General features: G+C 40.6%; 1 protein-coding gene across 2 annotated transcripts in view; it reads left to right on the top strand.

Annotated features, from left to right (window-relative positions):
* Positions 1–8706, top strand: part of Znf704 (zinc finger protein 704) — a 197455-nt gene extending 188749 nt beyond the window's left edge. Inside the window, exons 8-10 of one of the 2 annotated variants that reach the window (XR_007108145.1) lie at positions 540–637; positions 1280–2158; positions 3846–8706. Coding sequence is in view for 1 of the 2 variants with exons in the window: in XM_047548039.1 (XP_047403995.1) it covers positions 540–637; positions 1280–1391 (210 nt within the window). In the remaining variant the exon portion in view is untranslated. Of the gene's footprint in view, positions 1–539; positions 638–1279 lie in introns of both variants that reach the window. The other variant, XM_047548039.1, reaches the window with a different exon arrangement.
* Positions 8707–17499: the final 8793 nt, after the last annotated feature.

The following is a 17499-nucleotide window of genomic DNA, read 5'->3' on the forward strand; positions in this document are numbered from 1 at the left end:
ATGACATATTTTCTTAATTTGCTTAGGTTCTTGCCTTTATTTCTGCTTGGTCCCCAGATTCTGCTGCAGAGATGTCTGATACAAAAATCCACTTATTCAGTGGCAGAATTACTAATTGATACCTAGGTCCACACTGTGTTGACACCAGCTCCTGTGTAATCTTAGCTAAAACTATGAACTGCTCTAGATATTTTTCATCTTCTAAAAGTGGAGTCATGAAACTTACCCTGCTTGACAGAGTTTATGAGAATTAAATGAAATGGGAATATATTTTAAGGTTTGAAAATATTATCCAAACTTGGAATGCATAGATATGAAGTCATGATTTTTTAAATCTTGCTGATAGGCTTGTTCTGTTTGGGAATGCATTTAACTTCTACCATGAGCATCCCCCATTCATTTTAATCTGTGGTCACTTGTAGAAAGCTTTTCATCTCCACATCTAATGGTCAAGGCCCATTGCTCACGTGGCAAAGGCTAACTAAACACATGGAATGGAGAACCTGCCCTGTCAACTTGGTTTTCTGTGTATTTGCCAGGTGTCACCAACACATCATCATGCAGTGGGCACCGGAGAGCAGAGACAACATGCCCACACGGTCCTGTCCTCCCCACCCAGAGGGACAGTCAGCCTAAGGTATGACAGCTTAAAACTTTCAGCACCTCAAGGGAATTACCTGAAAAAAAAAAAATAAGCAGAGAAATCAGAAATGCGATTTTATGTAAAGTTTCTCCAAAATCCATCCTTTTATTCCCATGGGATTTTTTTTTTTTTAATCCATTGACTATTAATGAAGATTGTTATTTGTGGAGGGGAGGGTGGCAGCTTGGAGTAAGTTTTCTTGCAGAATTGGATGTTCAGAGCTCTGTTGTGGCATTAACCTCTGTGTGAAATGAACAAGGTATGATTTTTAATCCAGATCAAGGATCTCTTTAACCAGAACCAGAGAAATTAGAGAAAAAAGGGAAAACTGGAAAGTACATATTTGAAACCTGAAAGAGCAATGTTGCTCTCTGCTGGTATTTCTTGTGATTTACTCAATTTTAGGAAGATGGCCACATGAACATGTCCACAGATAGACAGATAGAAGCTCAAGTGTCATAGTAGCTCATTATGACAGCCAAGTATAGTGACCATGAGAACATCCAGTACATACTAAAGTCTGAACCCAGAGAGAGCCTCTACGTTTCCTTCTTTTTAAATTTTTTTTTTTCCTCGTTCTTTCAAACTCTCCATAGAATGCCCACTGAAAAAAAATCTCCCTTGTCTGACTCACAGGAAGCCCAGGGGAGAGGGCAAAAAGTGCCGGAAGGTGTACGGCATGGAGAACCGGGACATGTGGTGCACCGCCTGTCGCTGGAAGAAGGCCTGCCAGAGGTTCATCGACTGAGCCACAGAGGGTCGCCCTGAGCTGCTCCTGCCTCCCCTTGCGCTGCAGGCGCTAGGAAGAGCCTTTACTTCTGAACAAAACACTCCAGACCCAGGGAAAGCCTTTCTAGGAGTCTTTGTGGAGTTACAGCAGAAAGCAAAAATCAATCAAAAATTTCACCATCTGCACTGCTCTTCCCGAGAACCCAGCCTAGAGTGGCTACAACATTTTTTTTTTCCCTTTCAAAAGAAAAGTCAACTTTGTTTGCCGTGTATCTAGGTCTTAAAACTGTGGACTTCTTTGACAATTGAACCAACCAAGCCCATGCTAGGAGGCATATTTTGATAAGCTTTCTGAATTACGGCATTTCTGAGAATTTTTTTGACACTAGAAAAAAAACCCACATTAGCTACACATTATGCGGTAGCATTTGTACAAAGAACAATACCCACTTTGTGAATAGACTTTTCCCTGTTTTCCATTGACTTCTTGAAGCAGTACACATCATGATGTGTTGCAAGAAAGAACAGCACTCTGGGTATCTTTTCTATGTCTGTTTTGTTTGTTTTTAAGAATGGCCCCAGATGGCATAAGCTCGAAAAGCAATTGGCAATGGAGTCACCAGCAGCCTGCAGTCCCAAGCTGAGTTTCAGGAAATGCAGCTGCCACTGTTGGGAACCACCGAGGAGTCTTCCTTGGATCTGTAAGGGACTCTTACCCAAGAGGCAGCACAGCTAATTCTTCACCTGGCACAACTCAGACAAGAACTGGCATCTGTAGCCATCTGGGTAAGCCTTGATGCTTTTTTCAGGGATGTGATACAGACTGCAGCTCAGATCTGTTTGTAGCTGCTTGTCCATCAAGACTGTAGCCAGGTTAATGGGTCATTGGTCCATCCCTCAAAACTCCACCACTGACTGATTCCAGAAAAAAACTAGGGAACTCCAGACTGTCCCAGTAGGTTTGCTTTAGACAGCAGAGCACAGCTGACATGTCCCCATCTTTTCAGAAAGTCAACTTCCAGTCTGAGTGCACTTTTCTAGGTTTTATGCTTTAGTGTGTCTGGGAGATGGGTTCATGAACAATATAAATATTATATGGATAAATGGAAGGTCTGAACTTTTATTTTTCTTATTAAAATATTGGGCTATTCATTAATTTGCTCAGAAGGGAACATATAGAACACCAAAAGGAAAATGCATGTTGGTATAGGACTCTCTCAAGTTAGTAGGGCCAGGGTTTGCACTGTGTTCCATTTGTTAGGATTTCTAACCAGTTGTACTTGCTTCTTGTTTGTTTTGGTGTTAGTGGTGTGGGGAGCAGCTGCCAAGCCCTATAAATTAGCTCATTCTCAGTTATCTGCCCAACCTTCAATTGCCCTACTAAAGAGATATTTCTCCTATGCCTATGCAAAGAAGAGCACCTTATGGGAGGCACTGTGCAGGGGTGGGGACGTAGGATCAGCCATAGGAATGTTAAATGAAATTGCACAGAGAAAAGCTTAATATATGTTTAAAGACTGTACATATGCTTTTTTTAAAGAGTAGAAAGAAGTCACCTAGTAATTACAGATACCCTTTTCTAATGTAAGCGAGGGATATATAAGGAGGTTCTACAGTGAAACATCCATAATTTGTGCATTCATGTATTATGGTAAATTTATTTTTTAAACTCTCATATGACTTTTTAAAAATTATTCCTTGGAAGAGATCTTGGTCTTTTCCTTCATTTATTTTTTTAAAAAAAAAACCACTTATTTCAACAGAAAAGGAAAAGAACATCTAATTTTACATCAAGATTACTAATCAATATTAGCCACACCAGCTGTACTGTATGTTTTGGAACTTACAAGGTCAATCAGGAACAGGTGTTTTTTAAAAGGCAAAAATTTATTGGGTTTCCTCTCCCCTAGCATGTCCCTTTTTCTCCTGATATCTTGTCACTTTGCCTATAGCACCACTGCTGTGAGATGCTGCTCTGGCCTGGTCCAGTCCCTAACCAATGCGTATATCGCCCAGGTATCCTAGAGGAGGCAAGGCTGGCGAATTGTTTGAGCAGGTTCACTGTGAACTTAAATGAAAGGGTGCAATTGTGGCCCAGAGGTTTTTCTCTTCAGCATATCTCCCTGTCATTTGATTTTTGGATTAAGTCACAAAAACTTAAAGTGATTTGTGTTAAATTCATTCCCTTCCGAGAATTTAGAACACAGGAGGGAGAGATCTTTGCTGTGGAGTAGTCCTGGAAAAAGGGCCCTGTGGCTGTCACCCCAAAAGATACAACACATGAGTAGTTCTGAGCTCAGGCCCAGCTATGCCAAGCTCAGTCCTTGCCTGGTTTTCAGTCAGTGCACAGGTGTAAGCAGAACCTTTCTTCTGAAGCCTTCTTCACACACATCTTCTGCATCTCCTGCCCAAGTGGGGTCACTTTTCTGCTGACCAGTCCAGAGCTCTGTGTACTTTCCTTTCTGGCTTCCAGATGCGGACGGACCCCCAGTACCTTCCTGCTCACAGATACCCGTTCCCTGCACCAAGGCATGTAATAACTAGGAGACACCAACCTACACCTGGCTGGCCTTGAAGAAGACATTATACTTTTTACAAGCTCTGAATTGCAATATACAGCTGCTGATTGTACAAGTTAAATTTTTTAAAATAGTTATTTTGTTATTTTTGGAACCAAATGAAGTGCCAAATTAAGCCAGACTTTCATTTCACACCATCTCTGTGGAACCAAGTTCTTTTTTGTCTGCACTTGGCAGGGAGAAGGGTGAGAAGAGCAGTCCCAGGGCAAGCTGGCTGCTAAACTGGAGTCTTGTCCACCCCAGGGAGCTCAGATGCCTGTCAGGGCAAAAGGAGTGGCAATACAATGGATTCTGGTCCAGTGAAAATTTCTGAAATTTTTTCCCTTCTTTGATGCCCCTTCCTTTTAAAAAGTTTTCTCATTTCTCTGCAAAGAAGGCATTTGATATTCACCAACAGGGCACTCACCATCTAGCTGCAAGGCAAAAAGTATGTGTCAGACAATAGCCTCAAGACTTAGTTCTTCCCAGAGTATGTACACTCAACTTGTAGGAGGCAGTGACACAACTTGGAGAAAACACCCAAATAGCAAGTGTGTCAGAGAGGAAGATGCAAGAGGCCTGTGGACACCTGGCTCCTGCTTATCTTCTTGGGGCTAATCAACCAATGGTGACTGTCTCTGAGCATTGCCCAGGGATGCAGGGCTGCTGAGCATCTCTAGGAGGGTTGAACTCCTCTCCATCTCGCTTGCAGGAAAGTTTCCTCTCTTGGTTGGCAAAAGCCAGTGTCAGGAAGAGAGCGGTGGGTTTCCGACCAGGAATGTGCATGCTCAGCTAAAAAATGCCTGTCAGCAGCTCCTCATAAAAACAAGGTGCCCTTCGGTGGACAATTCCCTGCCCAGTCATAATCATATTGCAGATGGAAATTTGCAGTAGAGAATGATGCCTGTTATAGTTCTTCAATTTTCAAAAAAAAACTTTTCAGAGGTGGTCACATGTATGCTGCAAAAAAAATTTCTGAAGCTGAAATGTCCTCCACTAAATGTCAAGAGCATTCTAGTTGAAGTCCTCTGTCTCTGATGTCACACTGCCCACACATTTGCAAGCAGCCATGGGTTCTGAGTTAGCCGGCACTGCTGAATTCCATTTTTCCCTTCCCCAGATTCCTTTGGAAAATGACATGCAGCATTCACTTGAGAAGGTTTGGGGAAAAGTGGCAAAAATTGTACATAATGAGAATACCTTTAGAATTGTAGCAGAATACTGTAAATAATATTCATTTCCTCAGGGAAACAAAGAGTATGTGAAAATAGGTCTGGAGAATTCTGAAACTAGGAAGAATTTTAAAGTCTTCTAGTCAGAATAGTTTTTTTTTTTTTTTTTTTTTCCTTTTCATGTGAACACAATATCATTTCAAGACAAACTTATGTGACCTGGACAGTACCAACTTTTGTAGATGTGGGGAAAAGCCCCATGAAGAAGCTCTTTGTAGCTGACCTGCAGTCCAAGGCTGACATTTGAACCACAGGCATGGTGCCTGGTGGGTACTTATAGACTCAGTGAGGCTTTTTGAATGTAATTGTGAATACAAAGCCTTGCCATTTCTTTACATAATCACCCGGTTTGGTGACTTAATTAGCGATCAGCAGAATTCTGTAGGTGAAAGAAAGCCCCTAAAGAGGTGCATTTTGCTTTACTAGCATGTTAAGGAGCAAACTGCCGTGGACTTTATGGACAAGGTGCTGTCTTTTCTCACAACCTTGTAGGATTTCTACCAACCACATCAGCTGTAGCATTGGCCTGTGTGAACACAGGGAAGAATTTGTGCACACTAATGAGTGGAAACAGCAGGATTCATGAATATGAATGAGAATAAGGATCATTTTGGAGAATGTGCTGGGCACGTGGGTCAACTGGAAATTTCATTTTTCTAAGCAAGAAACCCTACCAGCAGCACACAGACTCGCCCTGTTCCTCCTACCTGTGGGGATTGCTCTACCTAGAAACTGTTTCATTCTGTCTTTTAAAATGTAGCTAGCCAAGCCTGAAATCAGTAAATGAGAGTAGCACTTTTAGATATCAATTGTATCTCTGAGTAATGTACACCAATAGAGCAAGAAAGCATCAAATGTATTTAAGACCACCGTCTTATGACTGACTTTGAAAAAGCCCATATCCAATTATATACATGCTTTAAAAGGTGTATCTCTCATAGGACCAGGAATGAATACGGGAATTGTACTTCCAGTCCTATTTTGTAAATAGTTCCTTTTATTTTTTTTTTTAAGACAATCTCATGTTTTATAACTTTTGTTGTGTGGGTCTGAGAATCACATGGTAACATGTTGTGGCAAGATGTAATCTTAAATACAATAATAATCATAATTTTCCAAATGAAACAAGAAATATACTTCTTAGACGTCTACAATTCTAAGACATGACACTTTTATAATAAGCATTAGTACTGATTTCCTCAAGTTAACAGAACTGGAAATATTTTACAAGATGCAGTGTTTTTGTAATCACGAAGAACATGAACATTTTGTGGGAAATGACCTTGGTTTTATACATTGTAGCTTATTTTTTAAAATACAGTATTTTACCAGACAGGAAGTGTTCATATGATACACAATTCCTGTTTACTGAACAAAGGGCTATGCCTCTTTTAAGCAAGTGTTTTGATGCATATCTTTTCAATTAACCCTCTGCAGCAAGGGTAGAAATGCAGATCAGATGGAATGGTTATTTACAAAGAGAATCAAGATCATAACACCTACTCCTTTATCATTACCAGAATGTTTTCAAAGTACTAAGGAAAAAAGACACTTGAAAAATCATCACACGCATTTTAAATTTAAAAAAAAAAAAAAGGTTGGCAGATATGCTTATAGGTCATGGGAGAGAGAGTCTTGTCAATTCTTTAGTGTAAAAAGATGGATTCTGTCATGAAACACATTTTCCACTCAACCTACCAGAACCACAAACCTGTGTTTACTTAACAAATATCATTTGGTGGAAATTTCTAAAATCATAGTATGTACATCCAAACGGAATTCTTAGATGAGTAGTGTTTTAAAATAATGCCATCCTCAGCACTAACTTTAATTTCCTTATCAGAGCAAGTGCTTGATTTTTCACTGTGAAGAACTCACAGGCGCACACACACAAAAAGTGACTGTTCCCATGAGTCAGGAAATGAGGAAGGGAGCCGCGGAGAGTTTATTAACTGCACAAATGACTGTGAGCTTTGCCAAAACCATCTCATAATACTGTACACTTTTTTCAAGCCCACTCACTGTTATGAGAAAGCATCTTTTCTAAGATTGTAGTAATCCAAAAGTTAGCCTAATTAGCCAAGTATACAGATAAGAAAAACTGAGATCAAATAGCCCCATGCCCCCTGGGCAGCTCCTATGACGTGGTCAAAAGGTCATTCAGCACCTGGTTTCAAACAGATGTTGGACTCTGCAGACATGAGGACTAAAATGCATGCATGCACATACAGCCATGGCTCCCAGTCTTTGAGATGAGGCAACCTAGAAAACTCCATCATCATTCCCTCCATATGTCCCCACTGTTAGCTCAGGCCCCCAAGAAGAAGCTGTATAGTTTAGAACCAATGACATTTCATCTTTAAATGGAAGCTTCCTAATGTGCACAACAGGGGTTGTAGTTGCCAGGCAAGGTCTGTGTAAATGATCAGTGCAGACCAGGCAAAAGAGGGACACTGCAAAATGGCAGCAGTCATTTTGAACTGAAGAGCACACACCCCCTTAGAAGACCCACACTCAGCTCTAGACAATCGGACAGAATTCAGACCCAGGGCTGCTGGATCTCCTCACCTGGAAATGTGATATTCCCTGACATTCAAGCTTTGACAACCAATGCAGATTTTCAGCCAACACTGTGCAGACCAAAGACAAGCTATCTGTGGGCAGATGCAGCCTGAGGCTGCCAGATTAAACTGTTGGGGAAAATAGATTTCACATTCCATGGCTATCAGGTCAGGTTCTTCCATCAGTCCCACAAATTCATGTGTTGGCACTATCTGGGCAATTAAAATTAAAAAGGGGCAAGAAGTCATTTCTCCCCAGAAATTATCCTCATGGAAGACTTAAAATAGAAATGTCATATCCTTAGACTAGCCTTGTCTCTGATCAAAAGGTACTGGGTCATTATCTAGCTCTGGTGAGAGCTCCCTCTGGCACAACCAGGCCATGCCCTGAAGTACTGAATAACTGTAATCCTGATTCTTACTGTTTTTACTACCGTGACCACTGTGACATGAGGGGCTGGCAAAGAGCAGCCTGCGCCTTAAGAAGGCAGCCAGGAGCCCCTAAAGTTTTAAGGTAGCACACGTTGCCTCCTTGTGCCAAAGCCCTCTGCCAGCCTCTCCACACTTCCTCCCAAACCATCCTGCCTCATTCCTGTGTAAAATTACTGTTATTTTTCACCTCTGATATGGCAAAGTCCTTGCTTCAGAATTGGTAGGCACTTAGGTATTTCAAAGTATCTCCTCACCTCAACAGGGGGTTTCCACCTAAAGAACCACAGCTGCTTTGAGAGTAAAATCAAATTGAAAATAATGAGCCATGGTGGCACACACCTGTACTCCCAGCAGCTTGGGAGGCTGAGGCAAGAGGATCACGAGTTCAAAGCCAGCCTCAGCAAAAGCGAGGCACTAAGCAACTCAGACCCTGTCTCTAAATAAAATACAAAATAGGGTCGCAGATGTGGCTCAGTGGTGAAGTACCCCTGAGTTCAATCCCCGGTTGCCCTCTAAAAAGACAGAATAATGTGAGGAAAAAAAAAAAAAGAGCAGATTAGAAGTTGCTAACTTTCAAAGGGACTAAGTTATTTTAAACCATATCTTAGGTTGGAGTCCTGATGATATTGGGATAATTATAAATGGTGACATATGTCCTTCATATACATTGTTTCACTTGATCTTTATGAGAACCCAGTGTAGAATGACAGTATGGAGAACTACTATCACCTCCAAGGCCAACCCAGAATCATCGGGGGGCCTATGAGTCAGCCTCAAATGTTTCCTGCAGAAAGAGAGGAAAGGGCTTTTTTCCTTCCTATATCAACTTAAATCGATGCCAGAGAATATAAAACAGCTTATAATTTGTAATAATCAAATCAAAAAGTAACTACAAACTCAAAGTTGGGAATGCCTAGTGATATTTTAAGTTCTGTTCAAATTTGAATGCAATTTAAATACCATTGGAAATACTTGAGATTTCCTTCACTGTGAATGATTCAAATGCTGTCCAATATATAAATGAACTTCACCTTCTTCCATTGTTTTGCCAGGTTTAACACCTTGAGTGTAAAGTCATGGGAGTTCGATCATATAGTTAGAAGGGTCCTTAGAAAGCCTTTTGGCCTGTCACCTATTTCATTAACAGGCTTTTTGATGAACAGCACTTTTATTATGTCTCTGAAGTAATGCAGTGCTGGAGGCTATACGGTTTAGCACTTTTGGCCTCTAATGGGAAAGAAGTCCCTTGGGTAATGGTTAGCACCAATACCACAACAGTGACCCAACCTAAAAATAACCAGGTGTTAAGGAACAAGAAGAAAGCTGTGTTTCCAAAAGCAGATCACTATAGATGTTGAAATGTTGTGATCTGGGACAGATTGTGATTAAATTATGATCCTTGTTTTTTAAAAACACATTCTTTCATGTTGGGCACCATCCACATAATTATTAACTATATCAACTTACAAAGGGAAGGGCCCCTTTATTTGTATTATGAAAATGCTAAAAATTAATTCTGGAGTCAGTTAATGCATTTTCCTACTAGGGTCAATTTCCCACATTTTGAATTCAGAAAATTATCTGAAGTAGAAAGTGGCAACTCCTGAAAAAGGCAAGAGAGCTGTCAAAGAAGAAATTTTTCTTTGAAGGGGGAAAAAAAGCAGGATGCTCATCCATTTGAAATTCTCCCTACTTCCCTGTCCAAAGAGGAAAACCAGCACTCCAAAGAAGAAATTGAGCTTTTCAAAAGAAAGGAAAGAGCAGTTCCCATTTCTGGTTATCAGTCTTGCTTTCCACCCTCTTGGCAGCACCTCCAGATTTGTGCTAGTGATTGCTTCTTCTTCCTTCTTGGCCCTCAGCTCCCGAGCCAGAAGCCAAACTGCTGTCAGGTTTGTTCCATGGCTGTGGATGGGCTATTCTTGTTGTTTTGCTCCTGATTGTTTTCCCTTAAATTTAGGTTCAGGAGGATATATACATATTGCTGGGACTGGGATGAAAGCCTCAGTCAGACAGGCTACTCCCTTCCTGCAGGGGACAGATTTCCATGCAGGTGACTGTGAGGAGAGAGGCTCAGTCAACACACAACCTACACACTGGTCATGAGAGCTCGTTCAGACCCATTGATAGAGATTTGCAAGGTTACACACCTAATCCTTTCCCTGTGCCTCAAAGCCTCACCCCACCAGTCACCTATCCCACCAGTCCCTTCTGCATGCACAACTAATAGAGCAGAACCAAGAACATGCCCCAGGATCCACGTTAGGAGGAGCATCCAAGGGCAGAACAAGAGGGCTTCACGTTTAATTACCCAATCTGTGACCCTTGCCCACAACTACAGAGCACAAAAGCAGAATTGGCCTCTATTATGTAAAAAGTAACTCCTGCACAATACAACTTTTTAAAAATTATATTCATAGAAACAAAACTAACTCCAGTCCACTTACGTTGTTAAGCACTTGTCCCGCAGCACAGTCTGCTTCCTGTGTTTTGGGCACAGATAACTAAGGGAAAAGGTGGCACTCTTGGGGCCTGTGGTTGCTGGAGTGGAGAGTTTGAATTCCCCTCAGGGATCTACAGTAGAACTTAATATTAAACTACCCCCTGCAAAAAGTGAGGTAGCGATGCATAACTTTGCAGATTACATACCCTCATTTTACTTTTTAAACCATTTTTTCCTATACTCTGCTTATTGGAAATCAGTGGTTATGATTTGACCAACCCCTGTGATGACAGTAAAGCCGCTCCTTCCAATACTATCCCAAGAGTTTGGGGAAACTCCTCGATCACTGGTAGAAAGCTTTAGAATAGACTTAGAGTTTTAAGAAAAGAACTCAATACCCACCCCCCATACACGAGTTCCATGACTTCAATAACTGAAAATGCCCTGAGTGTAAAATAACTCAGGAATGTGGATCACATATATAAAAAATATGTATGTGTACGTGTGTATATAGATATATATGCCATTAGTCCATATTTTCCTACAAGACACCCTGAAATTCCTATTTTTATAACTAATGGTTGGACAATGGTCAGCCATTTAAACAAATGCTCTCTAGACTAACCAGACCCTAATATAGTTTCCAAAGTGTTTCGTATATCAAAATCCTATATGCTTAGAAGAAAAACTCAGGATAAGAAAAAAAAATTGCTAGGTCCCAAAGGGTTTGTGACTATCATCAAATGCAACTTCCAAGTGGCCTACACTCATTTCTTTTGAGGGAGGGGCTAGGGAGAGAGAACAACAGTAATCACAAAACCTCTGTTGCCCTTAGTCCATGGTAAAGTTTAAGAGAACTATTTTAAAAATTAAGCCATCTTTCAAATTGTTTTCTACACCAAATCTAAAATATTAAAATGAAATTATTAAATATTTTAAAAGGGGTAGTTAGTGGAAACACTATCCATAGAAAGCATTGCTTTTTAGTGCCTGCTAGGCAAGCAACAACAACAACAAAATATATATATGAAAAACAAGAAGTAGTCCTGCCTGTGGGACACTGGTGTTCAAATGACAGGTGTTAACATGTACAGGCAAAAGTTCAAAAGCTACGTGGCAATGCTATCTAGTATTCAGAGATCTTTTGAAATACAATCTTGCCACCATTCTGGGGTAAGTACTTGCTTACAAAACTCTTTAATATTGGTGAATGAATGTATAAAATTATAAACTATGCATTTTCAAAGAATAAACGTATTTTGTATCAAATTCAAGTAAATTTTTTTCATAGAGACTTATCACATCTTCAAATTATTCAAAATGAACTTGAACGCGTATCTTTGAGGGCATGTGGGATGCCACCTATGTTCTCCTGGCTGATATTTTCTTAAAAGACAGTGCAGTGAAACTTTCCTCAGAAACTCTAGGCTCTAAAAATTACTGTTCTTAATTCTTATCATTCTTAAGCACCATTAAGATTAATAAATGGAAAATGGGTTATATTTTACTTCCTAAGCATAAATGGAAATGTTGCCTGTTACAAATGTGCCCAGGTCCTTAGAGGTGGATGTTCTAGCAGCACTGGATCAATAAGCAAACAGCTGCATCATGTTAGTGAGTACTGCATGGAATAAATATGGCATAGGTTTTGTCCAATGTGTCTGTCAATCCAAGAAAAAAAAATTTTCCAAAAGTTTGGATTATATGGTGTTAAAGAACAAAATATAAAAATATTGTCCAACAAAGCAAATCATTGATCTTTTTTCACGATTACACAGAGATGACTACTTCTATTTTGAAAACTCTTATTGAATATACACAAATTTCTTTAACCCTCTTAATTTGTATTTTCCTGAAACCTTTCCCCCTAATAATTTGTATTTTCTCATTAATTACATTACTCAGCATTAAAAAAATATATATTATTTCCCTCATCTGACATTGTGGAAATAAAGAACTGTATTCTCTGCCATTCTGGTTCTCTTCTGTTTCTATTGAGAAAGTTTCATGACTGTTGGTCTGTAAAATATGGGAAAACTCACTTCTAAGCCTGGTACTTGAGGTCATGGTGGATATGTTTGCTACCTAATTAGAAGTTAGTTGGGGAGGGGCAATGTGTCTTTTTATATGATTTTTAGCCAAATCCAGATGTTCTGATACTACATTTCTGAATACTTTTCTGACTGTAAATACAGCCCATGGAGGTTCAGGTTAAATCTTTTCTGTGACTGTTCCTCAGCCATGCTCCTTGCCAGCTTTTGGCACATTGTACATAGATTTGTCAAATGCTTAAATGATATTGGTTTTTCTAAATGCTGTTCTCTAAAACAATTTTTGAATGTTTTGTTTTGTTTTGTTTTTTGCTTTTGCGTTCCATTGTTCGGACTTTGCGTGTTAGTTTTACAGACTGTTTCCTAAATATTTAACACCAGGAAAAATATTTTAAAATAAACTGGTGCTAATTGGAACAGAAGAAAATTTTCAGCTTGAAGATTTACAAGGGAAAACGTTCACATCCATTAAACTGCACTTTCTCAAGGGGACAGCTGGCATCTACTTGAAATGGGCATCAGGAAGACCATCGAGTGTTTACAGTCTCTGTGGCCCATTTAAGTGTAATATAGAGAAGAGGCTCTGATCCCCCAAAGTTGAGGATTTGCTACATTGGTCCTCTGGAGGCATTTAGATAGAAGGAAACGCTGGTAGTAAGAATCACTTTAGTAATAGTCTTCTGGTCTTTGGACTTTCATGTTCTGTGATGCTTAGCTGTAGCAATGAATATGGTGTTGCCAGTCTAGTCTGATGTCATCGTTGACCTATACTTACTTTGTGTATGGCTCTACCTTGGGTTGCACTGGCACAAACTGAGCCAGAACACCAGACTTTCAATAAAACTATTCTGACTTCAGTATCCACACAAATGAACTTACATGAACTTGTAACTGGTTAATTACCATAAAGTAAGTCTAACTTTCACTTAATAAAAGTTTTTGTGTACCTGCTTCTATTTGGGGGCTATTTATTTAAGTAAAGTATAATTAATTTCTGACAAAAAGGTTTTTAACTAATTAAAAATTTAGAACTTGTTTCCCCATATTTCACCGAGGCCATTTTTAGTCACAGGTGAAAGGTGTGTCTGTTCTCATGCTCAACCCTGCTAGTTACAACTTAAACCATCCCCTCAAGAGTGGCTGCCGAGAGACACTAGCTGCTCACCCTATGCTGATGATCCTTTCATGCCAAGCAAATAGACAGGGTCCACTCTGGTGCTAGGCCAGTCAGCAGACCCTCCCCTGGCCAAGTCTGTCCACTAGAACTTGCTGTGTCCAAAATCCCAATATGTGTGTGGATTCTTCAAGGTAGCAGGCTTTGCAGTTAAAAGACATGGCCACGAACCTGGTTTTGCCTTTTGCTCGATGGGCAAGTGGACACATGATTTAACCTTCATAAGTCTTTGTAAGTATTATAATGAAAATGATGAGAGGAAAACCAGGGAAAATGTTCACACCTGTTAAACCACTCAGAAGGGGACAACTGACATCTAGTGGAAGTAGGTTTCAGGCAGTCACCCTGGTTTGAATGACATCTTCACCTATTCCTAGTCTCATTAGTGAGGGAGGAGTGTGACTCATGGCCTACTTCCGAGTTCAGAGAAGCACCTACGTCCAGGGCTATTGTGATAATTACCTGTGATTACATGCATCACGGTGCACAGAGAGGTATCCCACAAATGGAAACCAAACGCTCAACCATCCAGAACCTCAGACACCCAGATACCAGAATTTTCTCATGTCAACTTCTTAAGATTCTTTGTAAAATGGAATATGCCCTGCCTTGTTAAATAGCATACAGATGTCTGAATATTTTGCTGGTGACTCCTGGCCATAATTCTTTATGTCAACTAATAGAATGAACCATGTGACCAAGTTTCAAGCTCAACCCTATTGGAGGACTAGAGGGTCCTACAGCTGGACACAGTGCTTGCTCCTGCACTGACCCTGCCCAGCTCCCAGTCATGAACCTCTGGCTTTCCTTGTGTTCAGCAGGGGGGTCTTGGGCTCTTTGACCTTCCCTGAGATGCCAGGGACAGAGGGCAGGGTCGAGCTTCCTGTGCTGTGTGTGGTAGACAGTATTCCAGCTGCTTCTGACAACAGCTCTGTGGGAACTAGAGTAGGGTCCCCCATCTACAGCTCTGCGTTCTGCAGTTTCAGTTACCCAAGGTCAATGATATCATAGTTTGATGATGGCCTTTTTAACAAATCATCAGAAGGTGTCCAGTAGCCTAGTACTGAATCACAGTGCCAGTTCCCTGGTCACATTGGCATCATGTCAATGTGAGCGAGTACAGTACAATAAGATATTTTGAAAGAGGGGTGACTACATTCACATAACAATTATATATTGTTATAATTATTCTGATAGTCATCATTGATCTCTTACTGTATCTAATTCATAAACTTTATCATAGGCCTATAAGCATATGAGAAAACATAGCCTACAATATATAGGATTTGGTGTCATCCTCACTTTATCCAGGAGGTTAAGTACCTGGCCCAAGACCACACAGCCCAGATGGATTTGGGCCTCAATGCCCCTGAGTCCACCAAATAATTGTTCTGTGTTTTTAGGAGCTGTTAGCATGAGGATCCAGTGTGAGTTGTGGAAGGCAAAACTAAAGTCTCCTGTTTCCATTTATTGGCTTCTTTTCTACTTTTGAAGCCAGTGTGGGCTGCTCTCCACCCATTCCTGCATTCCATCCTCACCCTGTCCTCCCACCTCTTTCCCGCTGTTTATTCTCATCTCTTCTGTCTCCAGTTTCCCTCACACATCCCAAAGTCATTGCAAGGCACGGCTGGTACTGCCTTCGCAACCACCAACCAGAGGTCTCCTTGTGCCGCCCACAGCACATGGATGCCAACCCTTCTTCAGCACAGCGTTGTCACCCTCATGTTCCTGGAGACTGGCTCCTGGACACGAGAGTGAGTGCCCACATTTTTTCCACAGAGGAAGGATATGCATAACAATGTCTAAAAACAGTGCTCAGACTGCACATGCACATCCTCCCTGATCCCTCCAGGGTTCCAGGAAGCTCTCTTGGCCTGACAGTAGCTGCGGAACCCTCGGGGTGAGGCAGCAGGAAAAAAATAGAAGCTAGGCTCTAAGTGTTACCCTGCAGATTTGTGTGGAAATCATGAACAGCCAACCCTCTGTACCTGTGCGTTCTGCATCTGAGGATTCAACCAACCAGAGATTGAAAATATTTGGAAAAAAGGAGTTGCAGCTGCATTGAACAGGTATACAATTTTTCTTGTTATTCAGTTAATTATTCACATTATATTTGTTATAAGCAATGTAGAGATGATTCAAATTATGCAGGAGGATGCACATAGGTTATATGAAAATATGCCATTTTATAGAAGGGATGTGAGCATCTAAGGATTTGGGTGTTAGGGGATTCAGGCATTCTGGAACAAATACTGAGTAACAACTGTATCCACAAAACAAGTTTTTACCAAATGTTTACTATCTCAAGGGATGCTGCAAATAGCTGATGAAGCAAAAAAATCTTTCAATGTAAAAATTAAAGTTATCGTCCCCCTCAAAAAATACCATCCAACAACTGACATTTCTTAGGGGCAAGAGACTATTCTGTTTGCAGTATCAACCTTGTATGGTCCACGAGAAGGTGATGGATAAATTTTCAAATGAATGAGTAAATAAGTTGTTCAGAGCATGTTTCCAGGCTTTAGGTATGCTCTTTGCTTTCTATGTACCATTGTGTGAACAAAGCAGAGAGGAAAGAAGTGAACATTTTGAAGACTGACATAGATATCTATTTGGTCTCAGGGTCTTTGTGTGTTTTGGGGATGGGGATGCTCTCCCACTAAGTTACATCCACAGACCTTAATAATTTGAGTTAGAGTCTAAGTTCTCCAGCTGTGGTCTTAGCTCATTTTTAAAATTTCTTTAGAATATGTACATTCTCAAAATTGCCAACTCCAAGTGACTGTATTGATTACATAACAATTAGCCAATATAGGACAGAGTATAGAGTAAGACACCATCTTCGGTAGAAATGCCTTGCACGTAGCAAGAATTCAGTAAACATGTGAAAATAAATGAATGCTTCTAAATGAAACAAATTGCAGCGTAGGTTAGTACTATTAAAAACATGCAGAGTAAATGGAATGAGACCATTAGAATTTGTGTCAATAACACAGGCTAGCATTAAGATATAATAGACACTATTTTGTAAGGGGAAACCTGGGTATTATAGTGAATGCTTATTTGTCTGTATCTAAATAATACATGCATACAGTACAAAAAAAAAAAAAAAAACCCAGGACAGTAAAAAGCTTGCAGTGAAAGCAGGCCCTGCTGCCCTGCCCCATCCTCCCCTCCATCACACTCCCATGGCACCACTTTCAACTCCTTAAACTGTTTTCTCTGATACTTGGCTCTTCTTTTATCTTAATTCTATGCAAGTATCACCTATCAAACAGAAAAGGTCAACACTATGCCAGTTACCTAGAATGTCAAGACAAGAGAGGACATAACATGAGCCAACTGTAAAGAGATGTGCAGGGACAGGAACAGTGCCAGGCACTGGTGAGTGCCTCTGTCACCCTCAGCACATGGCTGAGATCTATTCTTCTGAGTCAGACTTGCATCTCTGGGCATCAAGATGCCGACCTGCTGGCTGATCCACTGGTCTGAGTTTGCTTACTATAGATAAGTTCCCCAAAGCATGGAATGCCCTGGGTAACCTGAAAACAATCACATGTTCTCACTGCCAAGTTAAACCCTTGAACTAGCCTTGGACACCAGCTCAAAGCCTTCAGCCAGCCTGCTGGCTAGAGCATCTCTCTCTCTTTTTTTCACCAGTTGTCAATGGACCTTTATT

The sequence above is a fragment of the Sciurus carolinensis genome, chromosome 1 (genome assembly GCF_902686445.1).
Source record: "Sciurus carolinensis chromosome 1, mSciCar1.2, whole genome shotgun sequence".
Classification (NCBI taxonomy): Eukaryota; Metazoa; Chordata; class Mammalia; order Rodentia; family Sciuridae; genus Sciurus; species Sciurus carolinensis.